We start from the raw sequence: 24,807 nt of genomic DNA on the forward strand, positions 1-24,807 counted from the left end.
GATTAGAAAAATAAAGATGCAACTGTTAAAGAAGATGCAAGAAACGATACAAATCTGTTAACTCATTGAGACACGCTGCATTTTCATTAGCGAAAGACAACATTGGTGTATTGGAGTTAAAGAAAACGTTTTTTCAGCTTTATACGGTTACACTTCCTAATACAGTCTCTTTAGTTGCTGTAGCTGAAAGGGCACTGTGGCCATAATGACCGCGAATAGACAAACATTTTGAGGTGCATGCCCGCCGTTCATTTTGAGCCATAAATATATATACAGTAAACCGTCTTTATACCTCCAGGTAAGGGCCATGGGCAAAAACGGGCAATAAGCGAGGGTGGTGTTATAGTGAGGGTCAACAACAAAAACAAAAAAAACACACACACAACCTACTACTGCAATAAATTCCAACGTTTTATTTTTTTAGTTATACAATTACAGTATCTCCTGGCCATTTTAATATAACATTAATCTTTTTTAAAACTAAAGTACTAGTTCTTATCAATAGGTCTATTAGTGATGTTTTATCATCTTCTGTTCAAAAAGCGCAACACTCGCTCATAGTACAAAATATTTATTAGATTAAAAGATTGGCGTGGGAGATTGGCCGTCAAGCGATCTTCATCAGAATTACCAAATTCTGATGAATAATTAACGGGGCGTTGTAGACTCTCTCACACTTATTGTCAATTTTGTCCCCGACATCATTTTGTCCCAGATCTTAAGAAATTAGTCGCCAACTCCTCAGCTCGTCGGCGATCAGCAAAAATCGTGCAGTGTAAGCCCGGCTAGCTTTTTGACTCTCGTTATGTGCCATTCACATAGATTTCAATAACAAACACACTGCTTCTTACTATAGGAATCGCTCTTACTAGTCCACCAATTAGCTGTTTTCACCTCATTACCTTGCCATTCACTTAGATTTGTATACAACATTTTGAATGTCAGTTTATTGTGTGGGAATTTATACCGGCCATCGCTTACTGCAGGTGAATCACGTTAACACAAACGTGCCCGTTCATTGTGTGTGTGTGTGTGTGTGTGTGTTATATATATAATCTCAAATTATTTACTCAGGCACCTCAGTATCATAAAAATATCTATATTGGTGCCCACCCCTAATACATATCGGGGTTCTCCCCAGGAATTCTGTACAGCCGGGCGGCAGAACATTATAGCCGGGAGCACTTTTAACAGAAAAATAGACTTGCCTTACATTAAATATATAATACGACAAAGAATTTGAATAATGTGTTGTCTTTCGTTGACTAGGTCTGGTTGATCTTTTTTATGTTCTACCTTTGTTTTTTTATTGTTTTTTTTATTATGGTAAATTACCGTGCTTATTAGGCACCTTGGTCAGGTGCAGTGGTACAGTGAATAAATCAGGTTCAAACAGCGTTTTCTCCCAAAACAGTCTGCGTGTTTTAATAATAAAAATAATAGCAATAACAAAAATAAGTCCACCCCTTTACCAACGATGGTACTGGGGGGTACACGGCAGTTATCTCACTCAACAAAAAGTAAACAAAAGCGGAACTTTGTCCGTCCCCACGTTCTCAGTGCACGCAGTGCGCTCTGGTCCTGGGAAGCGTGGTGCCCGTGAGTGGTGCGGTGCGGTGCTGTGCTCTGCTGTGCAGGGAAGTGCTATATATTTTGCCGGTCCGCGGCTCACTCCTCCTCTGCAATAAAACACAACAAAAGTGAAAACAGTACAGGCTCCGGCCATCTGTACACGTCGGCGCAAGGCGGTGTATTGACATAGCTGCTTCCCCTTTGTACCCACAAAGCCCTCCCCGCAATCAATCCGTTTCCATGGTTTTTCCAATAGAGAGCCGTCCTGCAGCTGATTGCAATGGAGTCTTTCCGGGTACTTCCAACTACGCGCTCCCCCTAATATGGTCACCTTCCGGTTTCCGCCTACCGTCCAGGCAGTCCATCTAGGAGGCAGCATACCACCGTCCTTACACAGCGTCCATAACGATCGGGAGGGAGATTTACAACATCGACTCTTTCTCTCTTTATCACAGACGCTCTACGATTTGACTGGGGAAAGATAACATAGGTTTATTGGAATTCACCAAAAAACAAACAAAAAAAACCAAAAAAAAACCCGGTAACTTTTTCACTTCCTTTTTAGCTTAATTATTGAGCTTATTGCTTCATTTAAATTGTTTTCTTTGTGTTTAGATTTCAGGGCATTTTGTTAATGCATGTCTATTTTTTTTCGCTGTTCATTTTTAACTTTTTTTTTTTTACGTTTGGTCACCATCATAATCTCAAGCATTTGTATGTCAGCTGGCAAGTGTTCAGCTGATATCCCATCACGCCTTTAATCTTAAAGGTCTACAGCCTCTATATATGAACCCCCAATATCTCTCACAAGCACATGTGCATATGTATAGCTATTATGTACTATATCACCTTATTGTACAATAATATGACAAAAAATGGACTGAATGATAATACCCAAATATAATCTTAATATGTTTAATAAAGTAGCCGGTGCAAATACAGTATTAGGAGGTGGATTGCGCCGATCGCTGGATTATTTTGAAAACCCTGCATTCATTGTCACTATTTTTGCTTTGAAAATAATCAGGGTTTTTTTAGCAGTCATTTTTATAAATTTAGTCGTTGCCAATTTATGTTTATTATTTTCTCCCAATTTAGAATGGCCAATTATTTTTTAAGCTCAGCTCACAGCTACCACCCCTGCACTGACTCGGGAGGGCAAAGACGAACACATACTGTCCTCCGAAGTGTGTTCTGTCAGCCGACCGCTTTTTTTCACACTGCGGACTCACCATGCAGCCACCCAAGAGCTACAGCGTCGGAGGACAACGCAGCTCTCGGGCAGCTTACAGGCAAGCCCCAGGCGCCCGGCCAGACTACAGGGGTTGCTGGTGCGCGTTGAGCTGAGGACACACTGGCCGACTTAACCCTTCCCCCCCACCCCCGGGCGACGCTCGGCCAATTGTGCGGCGCCCCCCTGGAAGCTCCCGTCCACGGTCGGTTGTAGAATAGCCTGGACTCGAACCGGCGATGTCCAGGCTATAGAGCGCATCCTGCACTCCACGCGGAGCGCCTTTACCGGATGCGCCACTCCGCAGCCCCATATCCGAATATTTTAACAAATATTTTTTGACATGTATTCGGATACAAAAATTAGATGTTCGTATTCGCTACAAATGACAAAAATACCTGTACTCACCAGAATTTGCATGACACAGAATCAACACAGCAGCTCTTGAGCAACAAAAAAGTAAACAAACCAGATTATGCACGTGCACCCTTAGTGATCTGTATGGAAAGCCATCAGGGACAAAAAATGTGTTCTGCTGCTTTAGAGCGACAGAAATGGGACAGAAATTAAACTTCCTGAAAATGTTGTCTAGTGGTTATTATATAGACTGTATATATTTTGTTGTGACTTATGTGGAATGTAATAAACGAGAACCAAAATAGTGAATTTTTTCCCCTTCACTTTACAACGCCATTTCCACGTTTTATTTGAAGTGTTTGAAGTTAAATTTCAGTTTTCTTTTGCTTGTTTAGCTACAAAAAGGAACTGCTATATGGTGTCCTTTGTTTTGTAGTTAATTCACTGGGGTAAACTAAGGCCGACACAACTTATTCTTTACTCCTGAGATACTTTTCTGTTTTAACGTGTTACATATTGTAAGGTCTTGCTGTATAATAAAGGAACAAACGGGCCACATCCCCCTGCTCCTGCTGCTATGCTGTCTCTGCTTGTGTACAGAGCAATATAATTGCTTTTATTACATTTTGAAAATGAATGAATATTTAAATTGAGCAAATATCCGAACATAAAAATTCTGTGTTCGTCCCAGCACTAATATGTGTGTGTGTGTGTGTGTGTGTATGTGTGTGTGTGTGTGTGTGTATATATATATATATATATATATATATATATATATATATATATATATAATATACATACAATGTAACCTGCTTAATATCCCCATTACCGTGCAGAGTTATTTGGGGATATTATGCGGGTTGGGATATAAACATGGACTCATGTTATCCTATAGCGCCACGCACTCCCATATTCAACCGTTTTACATATAAATAAAGAAAACTGAATATAATCCATATCTGTACGTCTTTTATTGCAATATTGTACTAATATTACAGTACTGTAACATCAAATAGGTTTTACTAAAGAATGTTTACTTTAATTAAACAATAGCAGAAATTAATTATTTGACTAGATAGCTCAAACAAACGTGAACAATTGCTGCATACTTTAATTAGCTAGCTGACATTATATCAGTGCAGGGGGAAACCAGTCCACTAAAACACTGACCGCCCCATAAGCTTAAGTTTATTGCTGTAATATAACATATTTACAACTCAAACAACGCTATGTGTACAATCTAATAAAATCAGGAACAACAAAGCCAGCTACAGTTACTATATTTAACGTTAACGTTAGTTACTGTTTCTTTCAATTTCTTAGCTAGCTGTTGCTAGTGAAAATGATATACTAAATTTAAACACATTTAAAACCAATGTGCGTGGTTGACTTGGTAACGCTGCAACATAGTGTACTTTACCATATAAAACAGTACAACAGATCCTACCTTAAATGTTTTGATTGTGAAAAGAGAGCATTGGTTGAAAAACATATTGTCCTTATTTTAAAAAAGTCTGGAAATGTTGCCTGGTGGGTGTTGAGGGGATAATAAACAGGGTTCCTAGTGATATTAAAATAGTTAATTTAACATAGAAACTTATGGTGACTTGCAAGTGGTTTAAAAAAAAAAAACGTGATAATAAGCGGGTTGGTATATTAACCGAGGGGACATTAACCGGATTACACTGTATATACACATACATACAGTCGCCACTGCTTAGAACGGGTGCGTTTGTGTTAATGTGATTCGCCCACAGTAAGTATAAACGGTATAAACTTGGTTGTATTTTCGTCTGCACTCTCCTCCTCAACTACAGAAAACCCAGCTTTTTTGAAGTAACGTTTCATTGTTTGCTGACTGACAGAGTTCCAAGCATGCTTTAGCAAACACACAGCATCTAACAGAGAAATTTGATTTACACACTGAATTTTTGTGCTGATGCGCATCACTTTTCTCTTTCCAGCCATGTTTGCTATTGCAGTCAGTGCTGTTTTTTCAAACTGTAAACCCGACACTGCGTACAGGGATTAAATAGACAGTACAGTAAAGTGCTGCCTTTTTATTGAAGTAATAAAATATATATACATAATTCGTGCTGGGACAAATGTTCAAACAAATATTTTTTTGACATTTTGACATACAAAAATCTGATGTTCGTATTCGCTAGAAATGACAAAAATACTTTGCACTTATTTAATGCCTCACCAGAAGTTGGGACAAACACAAGATTTTCATGTTCTGCTATTCACTCATAATATAAATATTTATTCAGATATTCATTTGTTTTCAAAAAGTAATAAAAGCCATTATATTGCTCAGAATGCAGACAGACACAGCGTAGCAGCAGGAGCAGGGGGACATGGCCATAGCCATTGTGTGTGTGTGCCTTTATTTTACAGCAAGATGTTACACTATGTATGTAACATGTTAAGTAAAAAAATATATATAGAGAGAATAAATTTGGGGCCAATCAGATGCCTCCCTGATGGTATTGCATGATGGATAAGTATCTGCCTGTACTTCTCAGCATTGAGGAGACCATTAATTCTGACCAAATCCCCAACTCCATTTGCAGAAATGCAGCCCCAAACTTGCAAGGAACCTCCACCATGCTTCACTGTTGCCTGCAGACACTCATTTGTGTACCGCTCTCCAGCCCTTCGGCGAACAAACTGCCTTCTGCTATAGCCAAATATTTCAAATTTTGACTCATCAGTCCAGAGCACCTGCTGACATTTTTCTGCACCCCAGTTCCTGTGTTTTCGTGCATAGTTGAGTCGCTTGGCCTTGTTTCCACGTCGGAGGTATGGCTTTTTGGCCGCAAGTCTTCCATGAAGGCCACTTCTGACCAGTCTTCTCCGGACAGTAGATGGGTGTACCAGAGTCACACTGTTTTCTGCCAATTCTGAGCTGATGGCACTGCTGGACATCTTCTGATTGCGAAGGGAAGTAAGCATGATGTGTCTTTCATATGCTGCAGTAAGTTTCCTTGGCCGACCACTGCGTCTATGGTCCTCAACGTTGCTTCTTCAAAAGAGCTTGGACAGCACATCTGGAAACCCCTGTCTGCCTTGAAATTTCTGCCTGGGAGAGACCTTGCTGATGCAGTATAAGTACCTTGTGTCTTGTTGCTGTGCTCAGTCTTGCCATGGTGTATGACTTTTGACAGTAAACTGTCTTCAGCAACCTCACCTTGTTAGCTGAGTTTGGCTGTTCCTCACCCAGTTTTATTCCTCCTGCACAGCTGTTTCTGTTTCAGTTAATAATTGTGTTTCAACCTACATATTGAATTGATGATCATTAGTACCTGTTTGGTATAATTGTTTAATCATACACCTGACTATATGCCTACAAAATCCCTGACTTTGTGCAAGTGTACCTAGAAGAATTGATGCTGTTTTGAAGGCAAAGGGTGGTCACACCAAATATGGATTTGATTTAGATTTTTCTTCTGTTCACTCACTTTGCATTTAGTTAATTGATAAATATAATCTATTAACATGTCTATTTTTGAAAGCATTCTTACTTTACAGCATTTTTTCACACCTGCCTAAAACTTTTGCAAAGTACTGTGTGTATATATATAATATATATATATATCCAAGGAGTAAAGAATAACATTAGCCTACAAAAAGCACATGGTATACTACAAAAAACAACTGTACCAAATATGGACTGTGTACTCTGGGCTACCAAAAAATGTAAAACGTGTGGGTGGCATTACTACCTTACCTAGACTGCTTGTTGGCTTATCCCTAAATAGAGTCTCTGCGCTTCAATACATTTTGAAGTACCACAGAACTGGATTGCTCATTCAATTATTTGTATATCAGAGGATCAATTAAGGCATCTATTGTGTGGCAGTGTGAGCCATTCCAGGTTTTCCTCTGAGCCCTAATTGTAGTGCTGGGATATTGAAATGTTTGCTCAAATATTGCTTATAATCAGTGACAAAAATGACCACATTTGTAGTTAATCGTATTGGAAAATGTATAAATAACTTATCAAAAAGATTTCCCCCACACACATTATTTAACGCACAGCATAGTGCTTTGATTAGAAAGTAATTTTAATGGCATACCTGGTTTATATTTACTGATGGAATATGGTTCTAATGTGTGTTGTTTTTTTTATTTTTGTTTTTTTTTTGTAGTTTAATTTAAAATAAAATTAAAATACACGAACATATAAAACTGTTTGTCCCTGCACTTATTAATTGTGTCTAATTAAGTTTAGGAGGCGCTAATCAAGCTAAAAGCTGGAATTGCTCAAAGTGCAAGTCTTAAATGACACCTATGCATATTTGAAGAGCAGACTGTTATAGGTTAGTCCAATCAACACAGGGATTATACTTTCTGGTAGACATTTGATCTGGTTACCATTTTATAGCTTGTTTTAAGTCTTTAACGTAGCGATCAAGTAACATCCCTGGACCACTTGAGCTGGACTCCTGTGACCTATTCTAAGAACCTAATTTAGCTTTGCTTTTTGTATCGGTAATGTTGTGGAGAGACTGTTCCAAGACAATTGTTGGCCTCACTGTGGGACACTGCTGGATGGATGGTACACTCCAGCTGAAGTTTGGATTAATGCAAAGTGAACCTTGCCTGAAGACCACCTTTGCTTGAGCCCTATAGGAACAAGCCCAACCGATCTCGGCTAGAACGAGGAGTAGCTCTACAGAGAGGGAAAGATGGACGATATCTTCACACAGTGCCGGGAAGGGAATGCCGTGGCTGTACGGCTGTGGCTTGACAACACAGAGAATGACCTCAACCAAGGGTAAGTAGTGCCAAGTTTCTGGGTGTTGGGCAAGTACAATGTGGAAGGCACAAATGGGGAGTTTTTATAGTGGAGGTTCTTATTCAAATTGGGATGAAACTTGGTTAGTATTCTTTAGCTAGAATATCAGAATCCAGAGATATTGGGAGGTACCTTTCCATCCATCTTTATCTGTTACACTAATATTGGCATATCATTTTAGGTACCGGTACTGTAAAATGAAGAACACATATCCTTCTGGTCTTTTTGCATTGGTAGTAAATTCAATATGTGTGCTGCCACTGCACATATTGGATGTCTTATTAAATATTCTACCTGTATTTGAAGATGGGAAGATGGTCTTTTCAGGGATAGTGAACAAGGGGTCGACAGTCATAGAAAATGGATAACATTTTGGGGTATTTATGCTTGCTTAGTGAAGTAATTGCGTATATTTTAGCATGTATCCGTTTAGGGATAACAATATATTTATTAAGGAAGCGGTCTGGGTGTGGTGAAATGGGCAATAAATATCCCCACCCCAAGCACCATAAACCACTAGGGGGTGAATACTTTTTTGAGTCAATGTGTGGTGCATTCCAGACTTGTAGTTGTCGTCAAACCTCGAGTCTGAGTCACTATCATTAGAGTTCGAGTCACGAGTCCTTGACTTCGAGTCTCGATTCCGAGTCCTTGAAACAAATCAATTTTCTAGTGGTAGTAGAGTATTCAATTTGCATGCCTTTTTCACTATATTCTTTTCTTTTGGATGTAATTGGAATAAAGTTTGAATGTACCTGAAGTTTATAGATAAGCTTCAAGTTTAAGTTTGTGGCCGTTGTTTTTCACTTTGATAGAAGCCGTAATCTGGACTAGAGCCGGTGTAGTGTTAGAAAGTGGTACATCGTCAGAATGTGGTTACATGTACTAAAACGTGACCCATGTAATGTTGGAAACTGGTATGCTGCCAGATTTTGGTACAGAAAAAACTATTCATGAAGTCCACTGCAGATAAATAAATAAATAAAAAAGACACATGTATTGTATGTGATAAATATGTATTGTATGTGATAAATATTTGCATACTATTTTCATAATGGTGGGGAAATGATAAATGACATTAAAAATTACATAAGTCTGGAAAATACGATAAATTAAATTTAAAAAGATGTAAAAGACCGAAAACAGCATAACCAACCAGATATGAAAGGCCGCTTCCCTGCTTTCTTAGTGGAAGTTGTTTAGGCATACGCGAGCAAGCACAGTGCGCCGAGGACCACTTTTTAAAGCGTCCCAGAAAATAACACTACACCGTTATTCATTCATTTTTGTTTTCACTAAACTCAAAATTATTAATGTGATCAATGTTCTGTTTTCAGTGCAAACAAATAAATTACGGTATATTCCAGAGATTCAGGGAGCTCAGAAAAATCTAATTACCTTATGTTTTTCAAGAATGCAGTTTTATTAATGTATTTCTAAAGTCAGGGTTTTCAATTTGTTTTAAAGTACGTGGCATTTCTAAGGTAGTAGGGGGCACCCATCTCATCAGGAGTGTGCGGGAGGGGGGTTTCCCAGTGGAAGTTTTTGAAAAAAGAGATTAAAGTGGTGCATTCTGCCAGATTTGTGCATGGTTTAAGCATGTCCTAGACTAGTAGTGGTCTGCTTGTAGTGTCTGACAAAGTAGTCCATTAGTGCAGTGAAGTCGAGTGTGACACGGGAAAGAAACTTCAGTCCTGTCCTGTCAAAAATGTTCCTGTCCCATCCCATCCCATGAAAGAGTCATCATTTCCAATCCCGTCCCATCCCATCCCATGAAAGTCATCATTTCCAATCCTGTCCTGTCCCATCCCATCCCATGAAAGTCATCATTTCCAATCCTGTCCTGTCCCATCCCATCCCATGAAAGTCATCATTTCCAATCCTGTCCTGTCCCATCCCATCCCATGAAAGAGTCATCATTTCCAATCCCGTCCCATCCCATCCCATAAAAGAGTCATCATTTCCAATCCTGTCCTGTCCCATCCCATCCCATGAAAGTCATCATTTCCAATCCTGTCCTATCCCGTCCCATCCCATCCCATGAAAGAGTCATCATTTCCAATCCTGTCCTGTCCCATCCCATCCCATGAAAGAGTCATCATTTCCAATCCTGTCCTGTCCCATCCCATCCCATGAAAGAGTCATCATTTCCAATCCTGTCCTGTCCAAATTTTTCCTGTCCCGTAGTTTTTTTTTTTTTTTTTTTTCCTGGCCCATCAAAAGAAATCACATCCCGTGATAAACAGAGATCAATTATTATTTAGAGATACAGATATTTTCTTATTAATGTATAAAATTAGGGTTTGTAGGGTTTTGCATTAAACACTACCGGTATACTACTAGTAATTTGTTTTTAGTGCAAGCACAGGGTCTTTATAAGCACAATGTGCAATATAATTATGTAATATATAAATTTGGTAATATAAAAAAAACAGTTTAGAGTGAGATTTTAGTATGTCAATGCCACAATAAACTGTCAGTGAAATACAGTATTATGAACCATTAATTCATTAAAAATAAAAAACAACAAAAAACATGGTATTGAAATATTTCATAAATCTTCAGGGAGAATCCATGTATTTATTTATTAAAAATCGTAGTATTAGACATACCCCTTCAATGTAGCGCCAAAGCAGTACCTCCAAAAAATAGTAGCTGCTGCAGCCAAATCTTAAACTTTGACATATCTGCATTATGATTTGCACATCCTTAATATACTGTACATATGTATATAGAGAGAGATATGTTAAATACATGCCAGTAGCAATCCTCAGCGTTTGGTTATTCTGCTAGTATCGATAATTAATGTTTCAGTATTATTAACTAATGGACTGACAACTAAAATTATGGGTAATATGAAATATTTTAAGAACATAAGAAAGTTTACAAACGAGAGGAGGCCATTCAGCTCATCTTGCTTGTTTGGTTGTTAGTAGCTTATTGATCCCAGAATCTCATCAAGCAGCTTCTTGAAGGATCCCAGGGTGTCAGCTTCAACAACATTACTGGGGAGTTGGTTCCAGACCCTCACAATTCTCTGTGTAAAAAAAGTGCCTCCTATTTTCTGTTCTGAATGCCCCTTTATCTAATCTCCATTTGTGACCCCTGGTCCTTGTTTCTTTTTTTAGGTCAAAGAAGTCCCCTGGGTCGACATTGTCTATACCTTTTAGGATTTTGAATGTTTGAATCAGATCGCCGCTTAGTCTTCTTTGTTCAAGACTGAATACATTCAATTCTTTTAGTCTGACTGCATACGACATGCCTTTTAAACCCGGGATAATTCTGGTCGCTCTTCTTTGCACTCTTTCTAAAGCAGCAATATCCTTTTTGTAACAAGGTGACCAGAACTGAACACAATATTCTAGGTGAGGTCTTACTAATGCATTGTAAAGTTTTAACATTACTTCCCTTGATTTAAATTCAACACTTCTCACAATATATCCGAGCATCTTGTTGCCACATTGTCTAGATGAAGACATTTCTGAGTCAACATAAACTCCTAGGTCTTTTTCATAGTTCCCTTCTTCAATTTCAGTATCTCCAATATGATATTTATAATGCACATTTTTATTGCCTGCATGCAATACTTTACACCTTTCTCTATTAAATTTCATTTGCTATGTGTCTGCCCAGTTCTGAATGCTGTCTAGATCATTTTGAATGATCTTTGCTGCTGCAACAGTGTTTGCTACTCCTCCTATTTTGTCTCGTCTGCAAATTTAACGAGTTTGCTTACTATACCAGAATCTAAATCATTAATGTAGATTAGGAATAGCAGAGGACCTAATACGGATCCCTGTGGTACACCACTGGTTACCTCGCTCCATTTTGAGGTTTCTCCTCTAATCAGTACTTTCTGTTTTCTACATGTTAACCACTCCCTAATCCATGTGCATGCATTTTCTTGAATCCCTACTGCGTTCAGTTTGAGAATTAATCTTTTATGCAGGACTTTGTCAAAAGCTTTCTGGAAATCTAAATAAACCATGTCGTATGCTTTGCAATTATCCATTTTCAATGTTGCATCCTCAAAAAAGTCAAGTAGGTTAGTTAGACATGATCTCCCTTTCCTAAAACCATGCTGACTGTCTCCCAGGATATTGTTACCATATAGGTAATTTTCCATTTTGGATCTTATTATAGTTTCCATAAGTTTACATATAATAGAAGTCAGGCTTATTGGTCTGTAGTTACCTGGTTCGGTTTTGTCTCCCTTTGTGGATCGGTATTACGTTTGCAATTCTCCAGTCTGTCGGTACAACCCCTGTGTCAAGAGACTGTTGCATGATCTTGGTTAGCGGTTTGTAAATAACTTCTGTCATTTCTTTGAGTACTATTGGGAGGATCTCATCCGGCCCAGGGGATTTGTTTATTTTAAGAGCTCCTAGTCCCTTTAACACCTCTGCCTCTGTTATGCTAAAGTTATTTAAAATTGGATAGGAACAGAAATTGGATAGAAACAGGTCGACATGTGGGGCATATTGTCTGTGTCCTCCTTTTGTAAAAATCTGTGAAAAGTAATCATTTAATATATTTGCTATTTTTTTTTCTTCATCTATGATTTTGCCATTTGTGTCTCTTGGACATTTAACCTCCTCTTTGAATGTTCTCTTGCTGTATCACTCTATGTTAAATGTAAAGGTTTTTATTAACCATTCCGTGTTGCCAAGACGCGGATTCTCCGGACATCTGCTGTCTTACTGGTCTGTCCGCGTTGGTGTTGTCGGAGTTTGACCCTTCTGATTCAGAGGCATACGGCTCGAATTGATACGGGAGACAATCCCTGTTTTCTCTCTCTACATCAGATCCATCACTACTTGATTCACATTCATAAGAGGTGTCTGAAACTGATCAAATTAGTCTACTCTCACTTTCACTTTCACTGTCGCTGTCATCCGTACTGGCAGATGCAAGGAGCCTGAGGTTACAGTCTCCTGGCCCCACACCAGAAAATGGAGATCGCCCTCTGTGTATTTCTGGGTATTATTTGATTCATTGTAGCGCGATTAAACATCATTTGGTAAAATTAATGTGATTATATGTTCAAGTGAGACCTGTTAATGTTATTTTGTATGTTTATGGTAACAGTCAAGTTCCATGTCATAGGCTTTTTTATGACTTTAAAGAGCAAAAAAACACTCCTCCTGTCTGCTGGTGGCAGAGTAGTCCCGTTCCTTCCCATTCCCGGAAGGTTAAATCCCGTTCTTGCCTGTCCTGAGTTTTTTTTTTTTTTAATTTCCCGGTCCTGCCTGTTCCCGTGAGCTTCACTCCTGTACCATCCACTCCCACAAAACTGAACACATTTTTTTTCCCGTACCGCGGGAATCCCATGGGTCCTGCGGGTCCCACAGGAGTCCCGTCTTCATGTCACTCTCTGCAATGAAGGAGCTTTATTTCAGCACTTCTCACAGCAAGGCAAGATCAACAAGAAGAAAAGTGGACTTTGAGCATCAAGGCCACTGCAACACAAGACTGGCTCAAAATGTGTGTGTGGAATTGGTGACCGCACCTTTAATTTTGTCCACTTGTAAGAAGGGAAACAGCATGCTGCAGCTCCCATGCTCAGTGTCAGTGAAGTCCTGATCTGACAGCATGTAATACAGACAGTTCTTATGATTACATGTTACTGTTTATTTTTCAGTAAAAACAAGTTTAAATTGCATCAAGTTTGTTCTACTATTTACTATATTAAATACACCGTACATACATCTACGACTTGACTGGCAAAAGATAATGTTGGTTTATTGGAGTTCACAAAGAAAACTTTTTTTAGCTTGATATGGTAACCTTTTACCTGGTTACCTTTGTTTAAATTGAGCTTTTTGCTGCATTTATAGCACTTCATTAAAATTATTTTCACAGCATTTTGTTAATGTCGAGTGTCCAACACACAAACCTTAAGTTTTTTTTTATTTTTGTTTTTCGACGTTCTTATTCTAAATTTCTTGATTGCAACTGTTCATTTTAAGCTACATTTTTACACAGCAATGCTACTCGCACACATTTGGTCACCATCACAGCTTGTAAGAAAGTCTATAGGTGAACTCCCAAAATGACAAGCTCCTATTGATACATATTTTATGGTATGATAAAAGCAATATGCTTTTTTTGTTGCATGTGTTTAGCTAGTATGTGTTGTATCTTACAGTGAGATTTAATAGGACAACAAATATGTACTGAATGATAATACCCGAAAACAGTATTTTTAAATAAAAGCAGCTGCCACAAATATCATTTTAGACTATTGCTTGCGCCGGTTGCCGGCTTATTTTGAAAACCCTGTTACAGTACTTTTAAAAAAAAAAAAAAAAAAAAAAAAAAACTTAGAACACAGTTTAAAGTAATAAAGAGAAAGGCTTGTTAAAAGCCAAATAGTTACTTAGTTTACCATGGTGACTTTATTTATTCCTTATAAAACTTCATGCAAAAGACTTGGTCTGGGTTGGATTTGTGTGGGGGTGTTTACGCTGCAACCTAACTCGCTTACAGTTTCTTATTCTTACTATGTTGACTGCAAAGACAACAGGGCTAACCAGTGACTGGACAATGTTTTGTTGGGTGGATTTTTATTGTGCACAGTTTCCTAGTAACTGTAATATTACTTATGTTATAGAAAATAAAAAAGGACTCGTCATTAATGTCTCTGAGTCATGGAGCCTGAATGTTCAAGTCCGAGTCACACAGGGTCCAGTCCGAGCTGAGTCAGAGTCTTTTGCAGCCGTGACTCGAGTCCTACAAGTCTGGTACATACAGTGAATATACTTCGTCATGTTGCTAATATTTTATTTACAGGTTGTGGCAGGAAACATATAACTGTTCTTTTTTTTTCTCGCTTGTCTGTGTCTGAATGTGTATTTAAAACCAAGATGTCTATTGTTTTGTTTGATTGGTAGTGTACGGAAGTGATCAACATATTTCTGCTGGATAAACTAACACTTATCAATGACTTGTTTACATTTTATTTCTGTTGACATTTCTCATATTTTTCAAAACTTTCATTTTAATGTGTCTCTTTTGGGACAAATCTTCACTGCTCCAGGGGCATTTATAGCACTAAACAAGATTCCCTCTAACCCAACTATATTACCCACCACCACATTTTTAACAAAACTCTTTGGAAACAGTGAGACATTGTACATCTAGAAGCGAGTTGTTGCGCCATATACAATACAGATGTACAGAACTGCAATTAGTTTGTTTCCTGTTTTGTGGTGTTAATTTAGAACAATGTTGACAGTACTACACATAAATGAAAAGCAAGAACAAACAGTTATTTTAAATGGCTGTTATTCTGTACATGCAGTAGTGTCCGCAAGCGAGACATTATGTTGCTGAATATCATGGAATAAAAAAGCTAGTGTGAACTCTCCTGAAACGAAACAGTAACTGTAAAAGCCAGTATCCCCTCTTCCAACGTTGTTCCTGATCGCAAGTGTAAACACAGCGCTAGTCTGCATGTGTTTGTGCAGATTGGTTAACTTTATTCCTAGCCTTAGAGAGAGAGGCAGGCTGGCTGGCTGAGTCATGGAGCAGGGCGGATTTTTAACATCCCCATACATGGACTATAAGTGAGGCTTTGGGAAATTCTCTCCATTACACCATAAAAGAACAGGGAAAAGTGAGGGAGGGGACTGAGGGAGGAGAAAGAGTGTGGGAGAGGAGAAGCAGAGAACAGGAATAGAGAGAACATGAAGGGGAGGAGAGATGGAATGATAGTTCTTTCTCGAGTCACTTTCCCATTTCCTCTTCCAGCTAGAGAGCAGCATATTTTCTTTAAGTTGTGCCATAGTGTTTACATTGCATTGCATTCCTCCCATTACTCTCTAATTCTCTGTAGTAAGAGTCGCTCCCATTAAGTTTGGAATAGTGCAGTGTGGTTAAATGCCTAGAGCGGAGGTACTAGGAGGTGATGTGATTTGAGCTAAGGGAATGTAGTACAATGGCACAGAGAGAGAGAAAATATATATGTGTGAGGAGTAAATAGGCCCTGTGTGTGTGAGAGAAGCTCCATGTTTGGTATGGTGGGCAGGTAGACTTACAATTTATATTTAGCTTTACAGCCGGCATATAGGACAGACACTTCATCTACTGTGTTTACCCGCTCTACCCCCAACCAGACAGAATGCAGCTGTCAGAGGGAGTCCACCAACCCCCTTTTTGGCATTGACGTGTGTGTGTGTGTGTGTCGATTATATATATATATATATATATGTATATATGTATATATGTGTATATATATATAATCACACACACACACACACACACACACACACACACAGTGATTTGCAGAACTATTCACCCCCTACCAATAATGTCACATTTTGTTAAATTACAAATAATGTATGCACATTTTTTCAAATGAACTTTTTTTATTCAAAGCTGTAGTGGTTAAACTGAACACTGTTATATGAGGCGGAGGTTAAATGTCAGCAAAACTTGCAAAGAAAATGTACAAAATGAAATTTACTGGTTGCATAAGTATTCAGCCCTTTAAGTCAGTACTTGGTAGAAGCCCCTTTTGCAGCCATTACTGCTATGAGTCATTTTTGGATAGGTCTCTATTAGCTTTGCACAGTAGGATAATGACATTTTTGCCCATTCTTCATGGGAAAATTGCTCCAGTTCTGATAAGTTTGTTGGGGATCGTCAATGGATTGCATTCTTCAAGTCTCGCCATACATTTTCGATTGGATTCAAGTCAGGACTTTGACTGGGCCACTCAAGAACATTAATTCTCTTCTTCAACCACTCCAGTGTGGTTTTGGCTTTGTACTTCGGGTCATTCTCCTGCTGAAATGTGAATTTCCTCCCCAGTTTCAAAGTCTTGGCTGACTCAAACAGGTTTTCCTCAAGGATTCGCCTGTACTTTGCACCATCCATTCTCCCCTCTATCCTGACAAGCTTCCCAGTCCCTGCTGAAGAGAAGCATCCCCATAACATGATGCTGCCACCACCATGCTTGACAGTTGGGATGGTGTTGACTGGGTGATGTGCAGTGTTGGGCTTGCTCCAGATGTAACGCTTGGAATTTATACTGAAAAGTTCAATCTTTGTCTCGTGTGACCACAAAACCTTTTTCCACATGTCTGAAGTATCATCTACATGCTTTTTTTGCAAACTCCATACATGCTTTAAGATGAGTCTTTTTGAGTAATGGCTTCTTTCTTGCCACTCGTCCATACAGGCCAGCTTTGTGTAGGGACCGGCTTATTGTTGATGTGTGAACACTGACTCCCATCTCAGACACAGAACTTTGCAGATCTCTCAAGGTCATTGTTGGCTTCAGAGTGACATCCCAAACCAGTTTCCTGCTAGCCCGGCTGCTCAGTTTGGGAGGACGACCTGATCTGGGTAGTGTCTGGGTGGTATGATGCATCTTCCACTTCTTAATGATGGACTTCACTGTGCTGAGAGAGATAATCTGCGCCTTTTGAAATTTTCTTGTACCCTTCTCCTGCTCTGTGCCTCTCTACCACTTTATCCCAGACTTGTTTCGAAAGCTCCTTGGTCTTCATGGTTGCTTTGTTGGATCACTATGTGAGTTGCAGCTTGAAAGTCTTTATATACCTGAGGGAAATTATCTTCAAATGAAACCACTTTGCGTACACACAGGCTGAAACCATTTCACTAATTTTGTGACCTTTCAATCAAATCATTTGCACCTGAGCTGATTTAGGACTGCAGTAGCAAAGGGATTGAATACTTATGCAACAGAGATGAATCTGTTTTTCTCTGTAAATCTTACTTATTAATATTCTATATGCATTTTTTAACTTTATCAATGTGGAGTATTTTGTGTAGATTCTACATGTAAAGTCTAATTTGAAAGCATCGTGACGTACACAATGGTACACATTATGGTTTATTGATTAAAATAATCGCATGTAATATATTTACGTGTAATCAAAGCATAATTTCTATAGTATAGGCTATGCTGCCTTGTGGTCTTGAAGTATCAACTATAGTGTAAAGTATGGGTGGGTGTGGGGGCGCAACACCAGATGTGGAGGAAAAGTGGGGCTGCAGTTTTGTTTTTGTTTTTTAAACTTCCGATGTGTATAATTTGTCTTGGCGTGAAATCCATATCTTGGGATCCTGTCTCTACACTATCTGCTCTCGTTTAGAGGCAATGATTGTTCTACCCAGTAATTGGCATGCTGAAAACCTATATGCTACAGTAGCTGTGTGCTGGAATGGAGTGCATGCCATTGTAGGATAGTGTGAGTTAGGAGGTGCAGACAGCTGGCTTCAGTTGCCATGTCTGAGCTCTGGCACAGTTTATCATCTGCTACTTGAATAACTGCAATATGTAACAGGCTAGGTGTTTGAGATAGTTAGTTAGGATTTCTAGTGTGAAAAACAGTGTCAGAAAAGAGTAGCAGAGAAAATGCTTTGATGGTAAGGTGACCACACACCCATTACATCATGTTACACGAAAAACTTTATTTCACACATACTTTTATATTGTTTCATACAACTGAACAGCTCTTTGAGTACAGGAGTTCTATAAAACTAGCAATTTTCCTTGAGTGCTACTTGGGGGGGAAAAACATAGCATTTGCAATCTTGTTCAGCCCAGTTGAATCGGCTTCCTGCTGCCAGACCATGATCAAGTGTTTCTGTAATGAGAAGATAGCCAAGGGATGTGACTGCTGAACTGTACAGTTTAGACACTAATGACTTACCGTATTCCTTCAAATTTAAGACGTGCTTTTTAAAGAATTTTTTGCTTCTCAAAAATAGCCTGCGTCTTAAATTCGAGTACAGTATAGTGATGCGAGAGAAAAGACATGACGGCAAGGAAAAGACAACAAAGGCGTCTGCCTGAATACACAAGCAGCACAGATGTGACTTACTGCTGAGAAAAAAACAAACCAAGCTTCCTGAGGAATTCCAAGAGAAACATTTACAATTTCAGCATTTCTAATAAACAGTACCAGCTTGGACAGATCAGAAATGCTGATCAGACCCATGCCAAGCAATGATGCCATGGAGTGTTGTGTTGTGCTTGCACTTGCCAGGATATGTTATGCTGTAAGTGAGTGGTGGTGTGTGTACGATAGAGATGCCATCTGAAGTATTATACAGTGCGCAGCACAATAAACAAGCTCTGTGGTTAATCTACAACAACACTGTTTCGTGTCAGTTTTGTACAATATAACAGCGAAATTGAGGTTGTATCTTTGTAAATGCATTTTTATTTGATTTATTTTTTCCTTAAATTTTGGGTGGTAAATTGAGGGTGGTAAATTTCGGCTGCGTATTCGAGGGTGTTTTTAAATTTGAAGGAATACAGTAATACACCTTGTTTTCATTCAAGTCATTCAAAATGCAGACAGCTGCTGAGATCAATTTAATAGGTTATTATGGGAATGGATAAAATCAGTATTTTGAGATTTAGCCGCTGAAGTTTGTCCTCACTTTCCCTATTTACACTAGTCACTTAAGTCGACTGAGACAGCGTCGGTCTTTTTTTTTTTTTTTTTGTAGTGTAAACGCAGCTGGCCCAGGTCCAGCTGTTTTCAATGCCCTGCTCCAAAGAGGGCTCTGCGATGGATTTGGTCTGTTTTTTGTTGTACTGTGAACGTGGAGGTCCCTGAGACGGCTCACATTTGCCACGTACACTTGTGGGCAACACCTCCATTGTCTGCATCAAACAGGCACAGACAACGGCAACAGGAAGTTGGAATTGTTACTCGGACAACAGAACCAAACAATGTCTTTGACAGAACGCTGAGAGAGGCAGAAGATTCCAAAATACAAACAGACTTTAGTTGTGATATAATGTGAAACGACATGTGGAATAAAGCCTATTTGCCATGAAACTACTGTCTGCAAAAAAAAAAAAAATGTTTACACATGTACAAATGTAACCTGTGATTGGATTTTGATACATATCAATATGAGGAAATGTTAGGTTTTGTGGCTACCACTCTAACTAGAATTAAACAAATAATGACAGTCAAGTCACTGAGAAATAAAGGTTTCCTTCAGGGGGTGAATTCAGTCGCCTGTTCAATTTATATGCATCACGGCACTAACAATTATACAATTTGAAAAATAAAGCTGCAAGCTTGTGGAAGTTCAATCAGTCTGAATGTATAGGCTTTATTTTTCAAAGTGTATCATCGGAAGTGGCATTATGTGAAATAGGGTTACCAGACATCCCAGGAAAACTGGAACCTATCCCAGTTTTCAGCCTTAATTTTTTGTCCTGGTCGGAAACGGTAAAATTGTTAAATTGTCCCAGTGTTGCTGTTGTATTCACGTATTTTCATTAATTTTATTGGGTTGTGTTCGCGCCATTCAAAATAAAATAAACAATCTTATGCATTAAGTGTTTTAGTAATTCAGATTATTTGTATGACATGTTTAAATGGTAATAGCTGATCTATTTTTCTAATCTGTCTTGTTGTACATTTTAATGTTTTGATTAGATCACAATAGAAAGAAAACAAGAAGTTATGATCTCCAATATACACTTAATGTTTCATTAAAATTATGCTTGTGTTATTAACTGTTGTTGTTTTTAGTTTTTTAACTGTGTTTATTGTTTTTCAATGCCAGTCAAGCAAAACATCACATTAACCATTGAAAGCAAACTTAAGGTTATCAAGAAAGAAAGAAAGTGTGACACGCTTAGTAATGTTTGTATTCCAGCACAGTCAATAGGCGATTTTGTGGGCAATTTGGGAAATAGTGCAACCCTGCTACGTACAAAATGGTGAATCTGCCAGTAGCGGAAGAAATGAGTACGAGGTAAATCACGTTTCTGAGACCGCTATTCAAGTGATGCAAAGTTGTTGTCGATATACAGGTAAAGTCAGTCTCCCAGTGAGGGTGGGAACAGATGCTTTGCATCAGTTTGTGCAGACATAGTGATGGACTGTAGACCAAAATGCCTTCTAAATTGTACCCAAATCCGGAGGGAGTGACAAACCAGAGGGTTAGTATGGAGTTTAGATACAGAGGGGAATGGAGAGCACAGGAGAACTGAAAGAGACGTAGACAGACAAGAGGCCTCCTCCATGTGTAGCCATGCAGGTCCCTCCCGTCACAGGTGTGACTACAACCCGTGTGACATAACACAAATGTGTAGCCATGCAGGTCCCTCCCGTCACCGGTGTGACTACAACCCGTGTGACATAACACAAATGTAGGTCCCTCCCGTCACCGGTGTGACTACAACCCTTGTGACATAACACAAATGTGTAGCCATGCAGGTCCCTCCCGTCACCGGTGTGACTACAACCCGTGTGACATAACGCAAATGTGTAGCTGTCACAAAAACGGCCGGAGTGGGTGGTGTCAGACCAGAGCCAGGAAATAAATAAACAGAGAGATGTGGTTTGGTGAAGCTGGGCGCGTGATTGCGCTCGGCATTTAATAATTAAACAGAACAGAACAGAAAATAAAAGGTTTTAAACACGGGACACGGGACACGGCACTGGTAGCCAAAATAAACAGGTAAACAAAACGGACTAGACAGAAAACAGACAGACAAACGAAACACGGTGAGTGAGACAGTTCTTTCCTTATTCTTCTTCTTTTTACCTCCTTCTCCACACTCGTTCTCCACTCACAGGCAGCTCCTGCTCCTCTGCTCCTGGCGGTGGTGGAGGCAGAGGCAGCTCCAGCTCCTCTGCTCCTGGCGGTGGTGGAGGCAGAGGCAGCTCCTGCTGCTCTGCTCCTAGTGGAGGAAGCGGTGGAGGTGGCGGAGGTAGAGGCAGCTCCTGCTGCTCTGCTCCTGCCGGTGAAGGTGGGAGCAGCGTGTAGTCTCCTGGCGACGGAGGTGGGAGCAGCGTGTAGTCTCCCCCTTTTGCAGGGGACTGGTGCTGCTCTGCTTCTCTTGCAGGGGACTGGTGCGGCTCTGCCTCGGAAGTGGAAACCAGCAGGCATTCTTCCTCTGCTGGTGGAGATGGGGACAGCAGGCATTTTTCCTCTGCTGGTGGAGGTGGGGACAGCAGGCATTCTCCCTCTGCTGGCAGCTTGGTTCCTAGGGTTATGGAAGCCCCGACTTTCCTCTCTTTGGGCTGTGGACGCACCGACTCCTCCCTTTTGGGCTGTGGATGCACAGACTCCTCCCTTTTGGGCTGTGGACGCACCGACTCCCCCCTCTTGGGCTGTGGACGTTCGGGCTCCCCCCACTCAGGCGTAGGACGTTCGGGCTCCTCCCACTCAGGCGTAGGACGTTCGGACTCCTCCCACTTGGGCTGTGGACGCTCAGGCTCCTCCCACTTGGGCTGTGGACGCTCAGGCTCCTCCCCTTCAGGCATAGGACGTGGCAACAAGGGCTCCTCTTCTTCATCCTGCATGGGGCATAGGGCCAACGTGTGCCCATATGCCCCACAGCCAGGGCACCACTCCCCCCATCCCAGTCTTTGGGCCATTGCCTGAAGGGTCCTGTGGACGAAGCAGGGTATGGTGGTGTGGCTAGTTTGGCCACAGTCGAAACACCACAGCCCTGCTTCCGCCTTTCTCCCTTTGCCCTCCTGTGCTCCTCTCCAGCCTCTTCTCCCCATTTCTTTTCCTTTTGTTTTTTTTATTTATTTTTTTTTCCAAAAAAAAAACTGCGGTTCCCGCTCTGGCCTGAGCCCTGGAGGCGCTGTCGTCCCGGTTCTGACACCACGTGTCACAAAGACGGCCGGAGTGGGTGGTGTCAGACCAGAGCCAGGAAATAAATAAACAGAGAGATGTGGTTTGGTGAAGCTGGGCGCGTGATTGCGCTCAGCATTTAATAATTAAACAGAACAGAAAATAAAAGGTTTTAAACACAAAAACACGGGACACGGCACTGGTAGCCAAAATAAACAGGTAAACAAAACGGACTAGACAGAAAACAGACAGACAAACGAAACACGGTGAGTGAGACAGTTCTTTCCTTATTCTTCTTTTTACCTCCTTCTCCACACTCGTTCTCCACTCACCGAACACCCAACCCCGACTGAGTGCTACGTGTCTCTATATATACTGTTGTGCTGGGATTCAATTACTAATTAATTATTCACTTGAATCCCAGCACGTGAATTCATTACGTGCAACCCCGTGCTCACATATTACATTTAACCAGCACGTGAAGTGATTTGTGCCCTCCCCGTGCCTAAATATAAATCTACATTTTTAAATACACGTGAAACACAGACCCGTTTATATCCCGTGTACCAATGACTATACACCAACATTTAACACACGCACGCACATTGCCACAGTAGCCATGCAGGTCCCTCCCGTCACCGGTGTGACTACAACCCGTGTGACATAACGCAAATGTGTAGCCATGCAGGTCCCTCCCGTCACCGGTGTGACTAGAACCCGTGTGACATAACGCAAATGTGTAGCCATGCAGGTCCCTCCCGTCACCGGTGTGACTACAACCCGTGTGACATAACACAAATGTTGGCCAACCAGTAGTAAAACTGAAAGTTGGGTAATGCCATACCCCCCATGGGCTTCAGCCTGTGAAGACTATAGATACAAGGGAGCATTTTATTCCAAATAAATACATAAAAAAAAAGGCTTTATTGATAGACCGGAATGCTCTGAAAGATATAGAGAAATTTAGGAAGTGTTACATCTTAACAGAATGAATGTGGCCAGTGAGTGAAAAGGGAAGAGAAGAGTCTTGTTTGGTACGTTCTAGCAAGGGGGAAGAATTAGATTTAAAGAGATTACATTTTTAACTTGACAGTATTTTATTACACAAATACAGTATTGCTTTGCATTTTATGTAGTGCTGAGACAAATACCTGAATATTCAAACAGATATTTTTTGACATGTATTCGGATACAAAAATCAGATGTTCGTATTCGCTAGAAATGACAAAAATACCTTGCACTTATTTGCTGCATCACCAGATTGCACGACAGTAAAAAAATGGCAAATGAAAGAACTCTGTGATATGTGAGATTAATAATAAAAAATAAAAAAAACACACAGGATCAACACAGCAGCTTGAGCCTCTATTTAAAAGTTTTAGACTGCAAAAAGTAAACAAACAAGGTTATGAGCACACATGCATAGTGATCTCAATGGAAAGCAATCTAAGTCAAAAAAGCATTGTGCTGCATTAGAGTGAGTCAGAATCTCATGGGACAGAAAAAAGGCAAGCACATCACTCTGAAGTGCCTCGCTTAAACAGTAACCAACTTGCTGGAAATGTTGTGTAGTGATTTTTATATAGATTGTATATATTATATTTTTTGTTGCGACTTTGTTATGTGGAATGTAATAAACGAGTACCAAAACAGTGAGTTTTTTTTCCCCTTCATTTTACAACGCCATTTCCATGTCATGATTTATTTGGTGTTTAAAGTTAAATTTCAGTTTTCGTTTACTTGTTCAACTACAAAAAGGCACAGGTAAACCTCATGTTGTTATTTACTGTACAGTACATAGCAGAAAAAGAGAACAAACCACAATACATTTGTATTGGAAGGGTGGGGGAAATCACTGACACAGGAGACAGAAAACTGGGTTTCTAAACACCACTCGGGTGCACGATTTATTTACTGCCACAACTGTGATACCGTTGTTACCAATGATGGTAAAGGTATTTCACCGCTCACCTACAGCGCACACACAGGTGCATTAAATAATAGGCAAAACAGAAGGCACAAAGAAAAACAAAAATAAACACTGTTAACCAAAATCTACAAAATAAAGGTGCTGCACTTTGCAGCTGATTCCCCAACCGTCGCTACCCGCACGGCCCGGGACTCTGTCCTACCCGCACAAGTGTTCCCTCACTTCCCTATACAATCCCTGGGGTCTGCCCATTCATTTCCCCACTATACAATATTCTTTTCTCTATTCTTTATATTTTATTTGTAATTATTTGGCGGC

General features: G+C 40.0%; 1 protein-coding gene across 1 annotated transcript in view; it reads left to right on the forward strand.

The window, feature by feature from the left end:
- The window catches only part of ilk (integrin-linked kinase), a 108,392-nt gene that overhangs the window by 10,785 nt on the left and 72,800 nt on the right, over positions 1–24,807 (forward strand). The window contains exon 2 of the mRNA XM_034009430.3: positions 7,799–7,943. Coding sequence (XP_033865321.3) covers positions 7,855–7,943 — 89 coding nt within the window. The 5' untranslated portion in view covers positions 7,799–7,854. The remainder of the gene's footprint in view (positions 1–7,798; positions 7,944–24,807) is intronic.

This window comes from Acipenser ruthenus, chromosome 9 (assembly GCF_902713425.1).
Source record: "Acipenser ruthenus chromosome 9, fAciRut3.2 maternal haplotype, whole genome shotgun sequence".
In the NCBI taxonomy this organism is placed as follows: domain Eukaryota; kingdom Metazoa; phylum Chordata; class Actinopteri; order Acipenseriformes; family Acipenseridae; genus Acipenser; species Acipenser ruthenus.